This window comes from Thamnophis elegans, chromosome 2 (assembly GCF_009769535.1).
Source record: "Thamnophis elegans isolate rThaEle1 chromosome 2, rThaEle1.pri, whole genome shotgun sequence".
In the NCBI taxonomy this organism is placed as follows: Eukaryota; Metazoa; Chordata; class Lepidosauria; order Squamata; family Colubridae; genus Thamnophis; species Thamnophis elegans.
In genome coordinates, this window is record NC_045542.1 from 104406456 (window position 1) to 104418628 (window position 12173).

The 12173-nt window shown below is 38.1% G+C and overlaps 1 protein-coding gene across 2 annotated transcripts; it reads right to left on the reverse strand.

Moving 5' to 3' along the window:
- Positions 1 to 4557: 4557 nt before the first annotated feature.
- On the reverse strand, positions 4558 to 11940 carry LOC116503616 (protein ABHD14B-like). 2 transcript variants are annotated; one of them, XM_032210148.1, is made up of 5 exons: positions 11834 to 11938; positions 10679 to 10788; positions 9988 to 10218; positions 7381 to 7622; positions 4558 to 6319 (listed from the first exon to the last, which is right to left on the reverse strand). In XM_032210148.1, the coding sequence occupies exons 3-5, from the start codon at positions 10193 to 10195 to the stop codon at positions 6137 to 6139; spliced, it is 633 nt and encodes a 210-aa protein (XP_032066039.1). In that variant the 5' UTR covers positions 10196 to 10218; positions 10679 to 10788; positions 11834 to 11938; the 3' UTR covers positions 4558 to 6136. The 2 variants fall into 2 exon arrangements, with proteins under 2 accessions (XP_032066039.1, XP_032066037.1); XM_032210146.1 differs by lacking the exon at positions 10679 to 10788 and having other exon boundaries at positions 11834 to 11940.
- Between the last annotated feature and the right edge of the window lie 233 nt (positions 11941 to 12173).

The following is a 12173-nucleotide window of genomic DNA, read 5'->3' on the forward strand; positions in this document are numbered from 1 at the left end:
CAAAAATCAATGTTCTAATTACCTATTTGCTATTTATTCCAAACCAAAAAGACTTTTTAAAAATACCTAAAATTTGTATAAAACATGTTTTGAATGAAAGGTTGAATAAAACGTACCTGGTGTAGTAAAAACATGGCATTATGAAGGTTCCTAATATCTGAAATTTACAAGCAATTTGCAAAAGTGATTAAGAAAGAAGTATATGAACACAGTCCTTTTTAAAGGCACTCAGTTATGATTTGGACTACAGTGGTATTTTTTCATCTCCCAGATCTCAAACCGCTGGAAATGACTGATTTGTGGTCTCCTTGTAAGGAGCAACTGTCTAGAGCACTTGGGGATGATTTTCGTCCTCTCCTTGTCTAGAGAGGAATTCCAAAGAGTTGGCTTTTCATTCTGTTTCTCATTTGCTGAAGCCATCAGCTACATTGCACAATTTCTTGCCCAGAAGTCCTGATTATTGATCTCTCCTGAACTAAAATTCCTTCTCAACCCGGATTCTGTAATGAGTGAACAAAAACCCATCTGTTGTTTTGGCTTATACTTCTATGACACCACCCTTGTTTTCTGGACACACAGTGTAGAGTTCACCCCATTCACTCACAATTAAATCTGCACAGAAATCTGAAGCACACAATGAAGAATGCAGCTTACACCAGTGAGCAGTCATCAGCGCAGCCTTGGCAGTGATATGTGACGCTCGTGTGGGATGTGAGAAAAGCTACACAGTAATGTGAGCTGCTACCAACTATCCAAACAAGAACTGGATGCAACTGAGTACATAAGAAATTGTGTATGCACTAAACAACTGCTCTAAAGGTGGAGCGGGGAAGGAACTGCCATTATTATCCGTCTGCTTCATGAATACAGTAAGGGTCCACTGCCAAGCACCTGTTGTGGCACCAAATCTTGTGTAAGTAGGACTTTAGCTTTCAGGAGTAGCTCATACCCTGGATAGAAGATGATTTCTTGAAAGAGAAGTGAATGGGGGAAATGTTTACTTAGAGTCAGAGTTAGGAGTGGGAAGATTTTTCTTCTGTGAATTTCCTTAGTGGACCACCAGCAGTATAATCAGACTATTTCTTAAACTAAAAAAAGATAGAAAATAAATGGTTCTATCTAGAAGTTGGAAATGAGATGCTGTGTATGCGAATCTCCGTATCAGAGTTGGTATTCAGCAGGGTCTGACTAGTTCTGGAGAACTAGTAGTGGAAATTTTGAGTAGTTCATAGAACCAATAAATACCACCTCTGGCTGGCCCCACTCCCATCTATTCTCTGCCTCCCAAGTCCCAGCTGATCGGGAGGAAATGGAGTTTTTACAGTATCCTTCCCCTGCTACGCCTACCAAGCCATACCCACAGAACCAGTAGTAAAAAAAAATTGAATCCCATTACTGCTCCACATAATATGCATGTATGTGCCCATGAACAGAGGCAGATTGGATGCTTAATTTGCAGAGAGGGGACAGTCTAAACTTTTCATTCAAGTATGTCAATCTTTCTCAGTAGGCAAGGGCCCACCACTATGAAAAAGAGGGGAGAGCAGGCAACATGCTTTTACTGGAGCAAAGATTGTTGATGGAAGTAATTATTCCTTGTAGACTTATTATTTTTTTATATTTATATGGAAATAATCCAGTGATTCTTATGACAGCCTCAGCACCATGTTAGGACATGAATGAAAACCTAACTGGATTTTCTCTAGCAAGTTCCTTCTTTCAAATGCTAAAGTAAAAATAGCCATTTTCATCCAACCAGAAAACCTCACTTTTTAGCAGCTACTAAAATCCACGTTTACATACTTGCAAATATGAAAAAGATTGTTTTGTTCATATTCTCATACTTTGTTACAAAATAACAATACAGAAATATGTAAGAAATATGTAATCTGTAAGAAATACAAAAATATCTATTACTGCATTAGAATCAAATGCAAGCTCAAAGACTGGATGGCAAGGGCAATCAGTTACACTGAATTACCATGAAATAAAATGATCACAAATTGTTTAAGCATAAAAGAGCTTGTTCAAAGGCTTGGAACTAGGAGTACAGAGAAGTAAAACATGTTTCTCCAGTTGTAAAACCAGCTTGCCTTGTCACAGAGATACTTCATTTGCTACAGATGAGTAGTAATTTGATTTTCTAGCCGTACTAATTTTCTAAATAGTTCTTGCTTGCTGAGATTCTGGAAGCTGTAACTTCAATGGACACCTAGAAGGGAGTTTGAAATTGTCTGACTTAATGGAATGTTTTGAATAGAATGAAGAAAATTGGCCCTCTAGATATTGCTGAATTACACCTATCAGCATCTCTCACTATTGGCCTGACTTTAGCTTAGTTATGGCAGCTGGCTGGAAAGATAGTGTAGTAACATGTGGAGGGCCAGAAATCTGAAGCCCTAGCATCTTTTGCCTTGAAGATTCATTAACAGCGATGCTACCATGGTAGATTATATTTTCGGCCAATATAGCTGTGGTTGGTCTTGTAGGACTTGAATCCTTTTCCATCGGTTACTCGTTTTACACCAACGCCTCTGCATATGAGTCCACTCCACATTCCAGTAGCTTTGATGTGTTTTCATACCACAACATTTCAGCATTAAAGGCCTCAGCTTCTTAGAAATGCCAGTGCACTTTGAGGTGCAGTCAATCCCAGGGCTTTAGATCCTAGATTTCAAGGGATGTCTCTGGCTGTGGACTAAAGGCTGTGAGGCCTGGCCCACCCTCTGCCAACAAATCCTTTGCCTGACAGGATAAAGTTGGATGCTTGACAGCCATCCCGGCCGGCCTTCAGCTACTCAGAGCTTAGTGTGACAATTACAGCCTTCTTCTCTACTTCTTACCGCTGGCTCCATCTGTCCACAGTCCATCTGGGGAAAACAAACACAAAGGAACCAGGCCAGGTGGCTCTGGAATAGTCATCTTTAACCTGTTTCCCATCTGTTCACCTTGGTTGCTAATGTAATAATCCCCTAGGAGTTTAAAGGAATCTACTTGTGGTTTTATACGAGAGCTGAGCTGGCATTTTTTTTTCATATTGTACTAAGCTGGACTGTGTATGCTGTGAGGGAAAGGGGAGCGGAGGGACAGGGTTAGCCTCAATTTAGGCAGGGCACATGGCCTACCTCACTAATGCAGAGTCTGAGGGTGGGTGTTTGATTAGAAAGTCTTGCAGGTGATTCCTGAAGTCCAACCCCAAATTGCCATTAGGTTGTAATTTGATAAATGAAGGTAAATGTTGTTAGTTACATGAGGAGTACTTATGCTAACAGATTTAATTTGATTTTAATCAATTTAAAAGGAATGCAAGTTTTTTTCTGAAGGGGCATGGTGGCTCAGCCGAGCTTGTCAATCAGAAAGGTCGGCATTTCAGTGGTTCGAATCCCTAGTGCCACGTAATGGAGTGAGCTCCAGTTACTTGTGCCAGCTTCTGCCAACCCAGCAATTCGAAAGCATGTAAAAATACAAGTACAAAAATAGGAACCACCTTTGGTGGGAAGGTAACAGCGTTCCGTGTGCCTTCGGCATTGAGTCATGCCAGCCACATGACCACAGAGATGTTTTCGGACAGCGCTGGCTCTTTGGCTTTAGAATGGAGATGAGCACTGCCTCCTAGAGTCGGGAACGACTAGCACATATGTGCAAGGGGAACCTTTACCTTAAGTTTTTTTGTCCCAGAAGCATTTACATTTTGCATACACTACCCACATAACACTCAAAAGGCAATTGTGGCTTTTTAATCCCAAATGTTATGTATTTGTGTTCTACACAGAGAAGATCCCAATCCTGGTTAGATAATCTATTATTGTATAAGACAGATCCATCAGTTACTGATAGTACTCCAAATGTTCGGCTCCCATTAGCCCTTCATACCAGTGATTGAGGAACATGAAAGATATAAACCAATCATATCAAGAGGGCTACAGATTCATTCTCTCTTTTACAGTATGATTTCCCATTGTTCTGCTGAAGTTTTGACCAACCTGATAAAAGCCCTGTGTTAAGAGTAAAACAACAGAGATTTCTTACAGTCTTCTAATTATCCTCATTTGCTACACTACAAATTTTCCCCGCCCAGTAGAAAGAATTCTTGTCCCTTTCTAGAATTTTATATCTACAGTATATACTGTCTAAAACTAATTTCAGTTTTGAAGACCATGTAGTTAAGATTTGGCAGATGCTCAGCTTCTTAGGCTAAGAGCCTCTTTCAGGACTATCATGTCCTGAATTTAATAGCATGGCTGCTGATAGTTTTCTGACCTTTTAAGAAGAAATGATACTTTCCAGAATGTTTTGTCCAAATGAAGGATTAAACTTTTATTTATGATGTTGATACCTGTTAATGTATGTGGAATCTATCTTTGATTTATACTCTTATAGGCATATTTAATTTAGTTTTGAAAAAAGTAAAATAGCATGGCTATCACGTAATACTAAAACCAGCTCCACACAGACCAAATATTATTACCAGTTTTTCACAACATTGTTGTAAATCTACTCCAATATCATTTACAGAAATATGGTGTATTTAGATTTCTTTTAAAAAATCACTATAAAAACAGGTATAAATCAGGTTTATTTGATTACAAATGGATCCATTTTGATAATCAAAACTGGTACAGCAGGAACTCACCTGAAATCTAGGCAGCACCTGTACAACTATTGTTATTAATTTTTCTGCACCAATCTTATTCTCAGAAGTCTGCATTCCCTTTGATCTATATTTCGAGCAAAGGAACAAGTATGAAAGTGCCACAGGATGTTCACATTCTCTTGTTCAAAAAGTGTGATCAGTTTCTCCTTCAATTGACTATACAGGTGCTATCCAGGGAATCCTGCTAGTTCTACAGCTATAGTTAAGCGCAGCTCTAATTAAATAGTCCCTTTAACCTCTTTGGAAGACAAGTTTATCACTATGAATACTTGTACATTCTTGAAGAAATCAGGCTTTCAAGAGTGAAAGTGTCATGTAACATATGTACAGACCTTGTCAATTTTCTTTGAAAAACAGCAGGAGAAAGAAAGAATTTATCCCCCAATATAACATTCATTAAAATCAGAGGATGGTGCCAACATACATTCTGCCTCAATATAAGTGCTCTTCACAAAGTCTCTAGTACCATTATGGGTTCTGGTAACAGAAAAATGGATGCGGTTCTTCCATTCTAAAGAAGCTAATCCAGATGCAAAAACATGTGTGGTCAAATAGCATAAATTGCAGTATAGCTTTCTTCAAACCTGCTACTCGATGTCCAGATGTAATGGACACCAACTCACATTCATTCTGACTAGCACAATTCCCATTCATGGTTTCCAAGCCTGATGAGAATTATGGAAATTAAAACCCAACATAGTCCATCAAATTGGAGAACGCTATGCCCAGTCATCAAAACAAAAAGTGTCCTGCTAATAAAGATAACAAGGACAAAGACATAATAGCGCTCAATGAAAGTTAGCTTATAGAAGAATCTATGGGTTAGAAAAATATATTTTGACATTTTGGCTTTCCTATAGTAAATAAGCCATATTAACTTTGTCTGATGCTAACAAACCAGGATTTTAATTTTAATCACCACTCTGGTGTCATACATGATGATATGTTATAATGGATAGATTCTTTGGGGTGCTAAGTCAAAAAAAAATTAAATCATCATATGTTTATAAGATACTTAAACCCAGCCATTGCCTTACATTTATTACATCTATCTCAGCCAGCACTCAATCAGCTTTGAGAAAAAAAAAACTGTTCATGATTAAAATCTTGGCATTAGAGCTCATGATACCAAGGACCAACTCCTAATATATCCATGCACAGATCCTATACATTTCTATGAATGATTATTTTATGTAAATTTGACTTCAAATATCTCATGACCCAAACAAGAAAAATCGTACCTGGTTGCCTTAATTATGCAATTAATGAAACATGAATCAATGAATGCATTCTGGATGTAACACTTTCTGATACTTTAGGTTTATCATGGTTAAGACAGTCCATAAACAACCTGGGCCCCACTCAGGTTAACTGACGGAACTGCAGAAAGAAATCCCAGCTCCTTACATGTGTATGCTAGAAAAACTGGTTAGGTCCTCATTGATTATGGGTTGGCTAGGCCAGTGCTGGCTGATTTGCTGTTTACTCTATGTTCTTCAGGAAATCCAGCAGCCTCTGGTGCCACTCATCTGGCTTGTCAACATAACAGGCATGGCCTGCCCCTTTCATCATCATTATCTTGTGATTAGGTAAATTCTTCAAGTTGTTCAGGCTCACTTCACCCAGTTGGGCATCTTGATCCCCATATACAATGAGAGCTGGTGTCTGTGTGCAGGAGAGAAAGAGAGAAATCAAGCCCGGTTCAATCAATGAATGAACATTTTTGCCTGTCTTAGATTCTAATAATGAAAATTAGTTCAGATGAAAAATAGAGACAGAGGTGCTCTCTTCCAGGAAAAAAAAATACTTCCCGTATTGCTGTTCAATTTATGTGGCTACATTAACCATGTAGCTAATTTGTACTTGCTCTCTGTGTTTTATAATGGCATGCTCTTAGCCCAGTTTTCAGGCTATAAATACATCCAATCAGTATTAGCAAGAGGATGATCCTTTCCTAGTGGTGATAGAAATGCAAATCTTCAGCAAAAACAAACCTTCTACATTTGCAAAACAGAGAACTGCAGCAGATATTTTCAGCAGGACTACAGGGAATTCCCATTATTATCAAAAACCCACCATCACCCTAGCTTAAAAAAACGTGCAGATCATATTTGCAAGGGCAAAGGTAGATTCTACAGATTAGAAAAGGCTAAAATCCCCAAAAGGGAGCAATCTGGATAGGGGTGAAATTAAATGCTCTAGGCTCACAAGAGGCATGATAAAGGTTAGAGAATGTTCACAGAAATTTATCGCAGTGATTGTTGTAATTCTTCTACATTCAAAACTACATTCATTTTAAGTGTACCAAATTCTTACTGTTGATGCAAATGTGGAACTTATTCAGCCAATGCAATAAAACATGCATAAAATGAAACTGAACCCAGAGAGAATTCTCTGAACACATCTGAGTATTCTTCTAGAATGGTATTGCCCATTTTCTTGGTACATCTTCACAAAGCTAAAAATATTCCCCAGATTGAATATAGGTCTGTTTTACCATATTAGTATTGTACTTGAGGGTAAGGCAGTGCGCATTGCCACCTAATGGACAGCTGATGAACTCCTGCAAGTTTTACAATAAATCTGTAAAATCCACTTTCATCTACATTTTCCTCACATAGTTGTGAAATGCCAGTTGCATAACTGAGATAGTTCTGCCCTTCTAATTATGTCCTGTGCCAAAGAAGACCTGCTACAGATTTCCATTCTTCTTTAGACGAACATACCTTGACACTGGCATATTGGGTGGGAGGAAACTTCTCTGTACAGATGGGAGCCACCGGGATGTAGGCCTTCAGAAGGTGATTGTGCTGAAAAAGGAATGGGAGTGAATACATGCCACTGAGAGATGGACTGATCACCACTGCTTGGTCGAATTTCAGGGCCTCCAAGACATCCTTCAAGAAACTGCCTGGGGCCGGCTGTCCAACAGGAGCTGGAGCCACAGCATCTTTAGAGCGGCCAAATCCTGGATCACAAGAAACAAGACGTCCTGCATCACACATAATCTGTATGTGTAGCCCTCTCCACCAAGCATCCTCAGTCAGACGGTAACTATAACTCCTAGCATTCCCAGCTCAAAGAGACAACTGCCCTTTTGGCTAGGAATTCTCAAAGGGGTTGTTTGAGGATTGAGCCATATATAAGGACTTAAATTATAAATGGGGTAGATGGGAATCATGGCCTGCATGTAACCCCCGAGTTTCATATTTGTGACACTTGAAGCAATAGTATACCATCAAAATTGTGGTAAATCATCCAGTAAGATGTTTTTGTCTATTCTTTTCAGCCGGATAGAGAACTGTGATTCAGATGGGAAGCACCTCCAAAATCCTGTTCCAAAACCCTCTGGTTATATTTCACTACATCATCCTATTGCAAGTCTTGGCTTTGTGAAGATATGTGTCCCTGCAACTGGAAGCTACAAGGACCACTCTTTGTTTCCATGTGGATTGATTCACTAGATTTTCCAAGGCAGAAGAAAAAACAACTAATTCCTTCCATATATTATACTTTTACCAATTGTCATTGCTTGTGGTCCTTGCTTACTGACTGCCTTATGCAGCAACCAACTGAAGTTATGACAGCAATAAAAAAAAATAACTTTGCAACCAATCATTGCATTTACATGATCACCATTCATACTTGTGACAAGTAATCAACAGAGGATGCAGAAATGAAATCTTAAGTGGCATTATTTTTTGGTTAGTGACTCCATCACTTTGCTTAAAAACCAAAGGGGAAATAAGGTGGTTAAACCCATCACAATCACTTGATTTTGGGATTAAGCGACAATGTTGTGCATCAGCCAAGTTGCTGGTCCCAATTAATGTTTTTACTACCATCCTCATTCTACACCCGAGCTACTGATATTCATCACTATTGCAAACTGTTATTACTGATTATATAAATCTACATTCCCACATACACTATATTGCCAAAAGTATTCTCTCACCTGCCTTTACTCGCATATGAACTTACTGTACGTGACATCTCATTCCTAATCCATAGGGTTCAATATGATGTTGGTCCACCCTTTGCAGCTACAACAGCTTCAACTCTTCTGGGAAGGCTGTCCACAAAGTTCAGGAGTGTGTTTATGGGAATTTTTGACTATTCTTCCAGAAGCGCATTTGTGAGGTCACACACTGATATTGGATGAGTTTATGTGGCCTACCACTTCGTGGCTGAATTGCTGTCATTCTCAAACACTTCCACATTCTTATAATACAGCTGACAGTTGACTGTGGAATATTTAGGAGCGAGGAAATTTCACGACTGGATTTGTTGCACAGGTGGCATCCTATCACAGTTCCACGCTGGAATTCATTGAGCTCCTGAGAATGACCCATTCTTTCACAAATGTTTGTAAAAACAGTCTGCATGCCTAGGTACTTGATTTTATATACCTGTGGCCATGGAAGTGATTGGAACACCTGATTCTGATTATTTGGATGGGTGAGCTAATACTTTTGGTAATATAGTGTATTTATACGATCTTTAAATATTTATTATAAGGTAACCAATATAGCATAAGAAAAAGGTAGTCTCTGATTTCACAATTTAAAAAAAAATGTTAAGAAAAAAAAATAACACCCAAAATTAGTACTCTGAGAAATGAGGATGCTTATTGTGTGTATAAACTACTGACTGCAGATAGAAAAAGGGAATGAACTGGAGAATCCAGGAAGAGTCACAACCAGCAAATTGTATCTCTGGACAAAAGAACTATTAACAGATGCATTTTATTACAAATATCCCTTGCTTATAAAAAAAGCATTGGGGGGAAAATCTATGTCTTCCCTTGAATCCAGAAAAACATATAACATGGCTGACACGTCTCTTTCATAAGGAACAGCTTTTATATGTTTTCTTACATACTATGTCTGCCCATTTTATAATATAAGACAACCATAAAGATGGAAATGAACTTACGAAGTTGAATACCATGACAGTGAGACCAAAGTTATCCTAAAACAATCCATTTGTTGGATTGATGTTTGAACTGAGCAAAATTATATTTTAGAATTAGTTTGCACGTTTCACAGCAAGTGTGTGTGTGTTTAGTTATTAAAAAATAATCATAAAATGCATAATTTATCATGTTAACATAATAATTAGTCAGAGAAAGAATAATTCTTTTACTTTGGTATTGTATCATATAATACCAAAGCCTCATTTTTAACCACAATTTGTTGGAATCAGATTTTATATATTCTGCCTTAATTTTTGCTTCTGGTGAGACAGAAGCAAAAGTGAGTCTTCTTAAATATCGAATTGTATACACCTGTCTTTTGCCCAAATCTCCATTGCCCACTGAGAGTCAAGCATACCTGGCAGGTCAATAGCTACAGCATGGTATCCAGCTTCTGCCAACTTAGACAAAGTCTGCAGGTTGAGCCATGTCTCTGATGAAAAACGAATGCCATGGAGCAGCAGGAGGGAAAGGCGAGGAGCCTGTTGTGTAGGTTTAGCCTGGCGGGAGAACAGAGTCTGCCCACCTACTACGATGGTTTCCTCTGTCACTTGTATGGCAGCCATCACTTTGGGATCTGCTAGGAAGCCTGAAGACATGAGTAGCAAACAAGGAGAAAAGGTAGCAAAAATTTAAAAGTAGGCAGAAAAAGGAATCAATATGATTCCCTTTGGCATTAATTTTATAATATGTTGCAAGAATAGATTATTTTTTGTTATTAAATGTATACATGACATACTTAACTCATTTGGTATGTTCATTCTTAAGAGTCTCCCCCCCCCCCTTTCGCTGGTCTGATACTTACATTTTTTTTATTCTTTTATCTGTTGGATACTATAACTAGTAATTAAATTGTTAGATCTATGTATATTTCTGGTTTTCAAAAATGTTTTGTATACAGCTTTCTCTGTAATTCTATTTTTAAAATTGCTATATAAATAGAGCAAGGTTTGCTCTAGATAATTAATATACTGCATGTCGTGTGAACTACTGACCTACTTAATACGGGAGGAGGGTTTGATTCAAATCTGTTACTCACATGTTCTTACCTCTGAGCTGTTATGTAATTCTGAAAATCCAGTCAAGTGTTAAGCAGTGCTCATATTTGAGCCCGAGAATGAAACAAGATGGATGCCAGTACAACCAACAACAAGGCACTCTGACACAAAAACAACACAAAACATGCCCTTACAACTGTCGGGCTGCAATGTCCAAGACACAACCACTTTTGCCTGCCTAGGCAGTGAGAAATAGGCAAGAAGTGTGACATAGCTTTGCCAATACTTTTCTGTTTGCAGAATACAAGAAACCTGGACGGCGAAAATAAGTGGAGGATAGGTCTCCCGGATGCACTTATAATCACTGGATTGTGGGTTGTGTTATGTGTATTGTCTACAGACTGAACAACTGCAGGATTCTTGTCACAGGTAAATGCCTGAATTGGTCAGAATGGACACTGCTGCTATAAACAATGGGATGTAATTAAGATATAAAAAATATTTAAGAACTGCATTTTTTCCAATGCATATATTTCCAATATATATATTATTAACCTGTTAAATTCCCCTAAAGCCTCCCAAAGAGACAGAACTTCAAGAAATGCCCATTTCCCAGCTGGGCAAATAAATCTTCATACAAGCAATCTCAGGACATTGGACCTTTACATTTAGCTTCCTTTAGCTCTTCGCTCATCCATGTTCTCTTTTAACATGCAGTATTTTCCCTCTTATCTGTACTTTCCTTTTATCTGTATTTTCCTCTGTTCAGAGCTGTTCAGAGTCAGGAATCAGGCAGTCTCAAAACTGGGTTAAACAAGTAATAAATAATCAGAAATAAAGATGTTTGCCTGAAACTTGCAGTTAGTGGGACAGGATTCCCACAGACATTTTGGGTTTTGTTGCAAGCGGCTAGGATCTTTTTTATGCCTTTTAAGAAAGTAATATGGAAAGATCCAAGAACCAAATCAGATAGTAACTTTTTAAATTAGCCATACCTGCCTGGGTTTTTTTCCTGTGATTTTCCTATGTAAAGTGCAATGTAACAGGGAATCCAAAATAAAATAAACTAGACAAATAAAATGAAGATAATTTTTCTCAATGCAACCTACTTAACAATATATGCAGTGATCCATTGTCAAGAGTGAATCGACTGCTTTGGAGCAGCTGAGGGAAAACAAACAAAGAAATGAGGTTTCTAAAACTTACCAAGTTATTGCCTTAATTAATCAAAACGGTGAAGTTTCGAGAACAGGCTAACTTGCAAGAGGCATGCAAACCGATCAGTGAAAGATTTGCCAGAACTTCCGGGTCCAAAGGTATTAGAGGAAGTTTGACGAAAGAAGGGAAAAGGGTAATAATACCGTGAAAGTTGCAACATTTTCTGAGCAAAAGTTCAAACAAACTCTAGGGACACCTAGTGGTCATGAACAGAATACTGTACTTTTAGTTCTACAATAATTCAATAAAATGTGCAGTTTAAGTGGTTCTAGTATTATCGCTTTCTATGTAAATATGGTATTTATATTATTTTCCAATGTCTTCCAAT

Excerpts from the sequence above, each read along its gene's own strand:
- LOC116503616 (XM_032210146.1), bottom strand. The coding sequence starts at position 10,195 with ATGGCTGCCATACAAGTGACAGAGGAAACCATCGTAGTAGGTGGGCAG. Across the intron at positions 7,623-9,987 it reads TGTAGCTATTGACCTGCCAG|GATTTGGCCGCTCTAAAGAT; the intron begins GTATGCTTGACT and ends CTTGTGATCCAG. Across the intron at positions 6,320-7,380 it reads CCCAATATGCCAGTGTCAAG|ACACCAGCTCTCATTGTATA; the intron begins GTATGTTCGTCT and ends TCCTGCACACAG.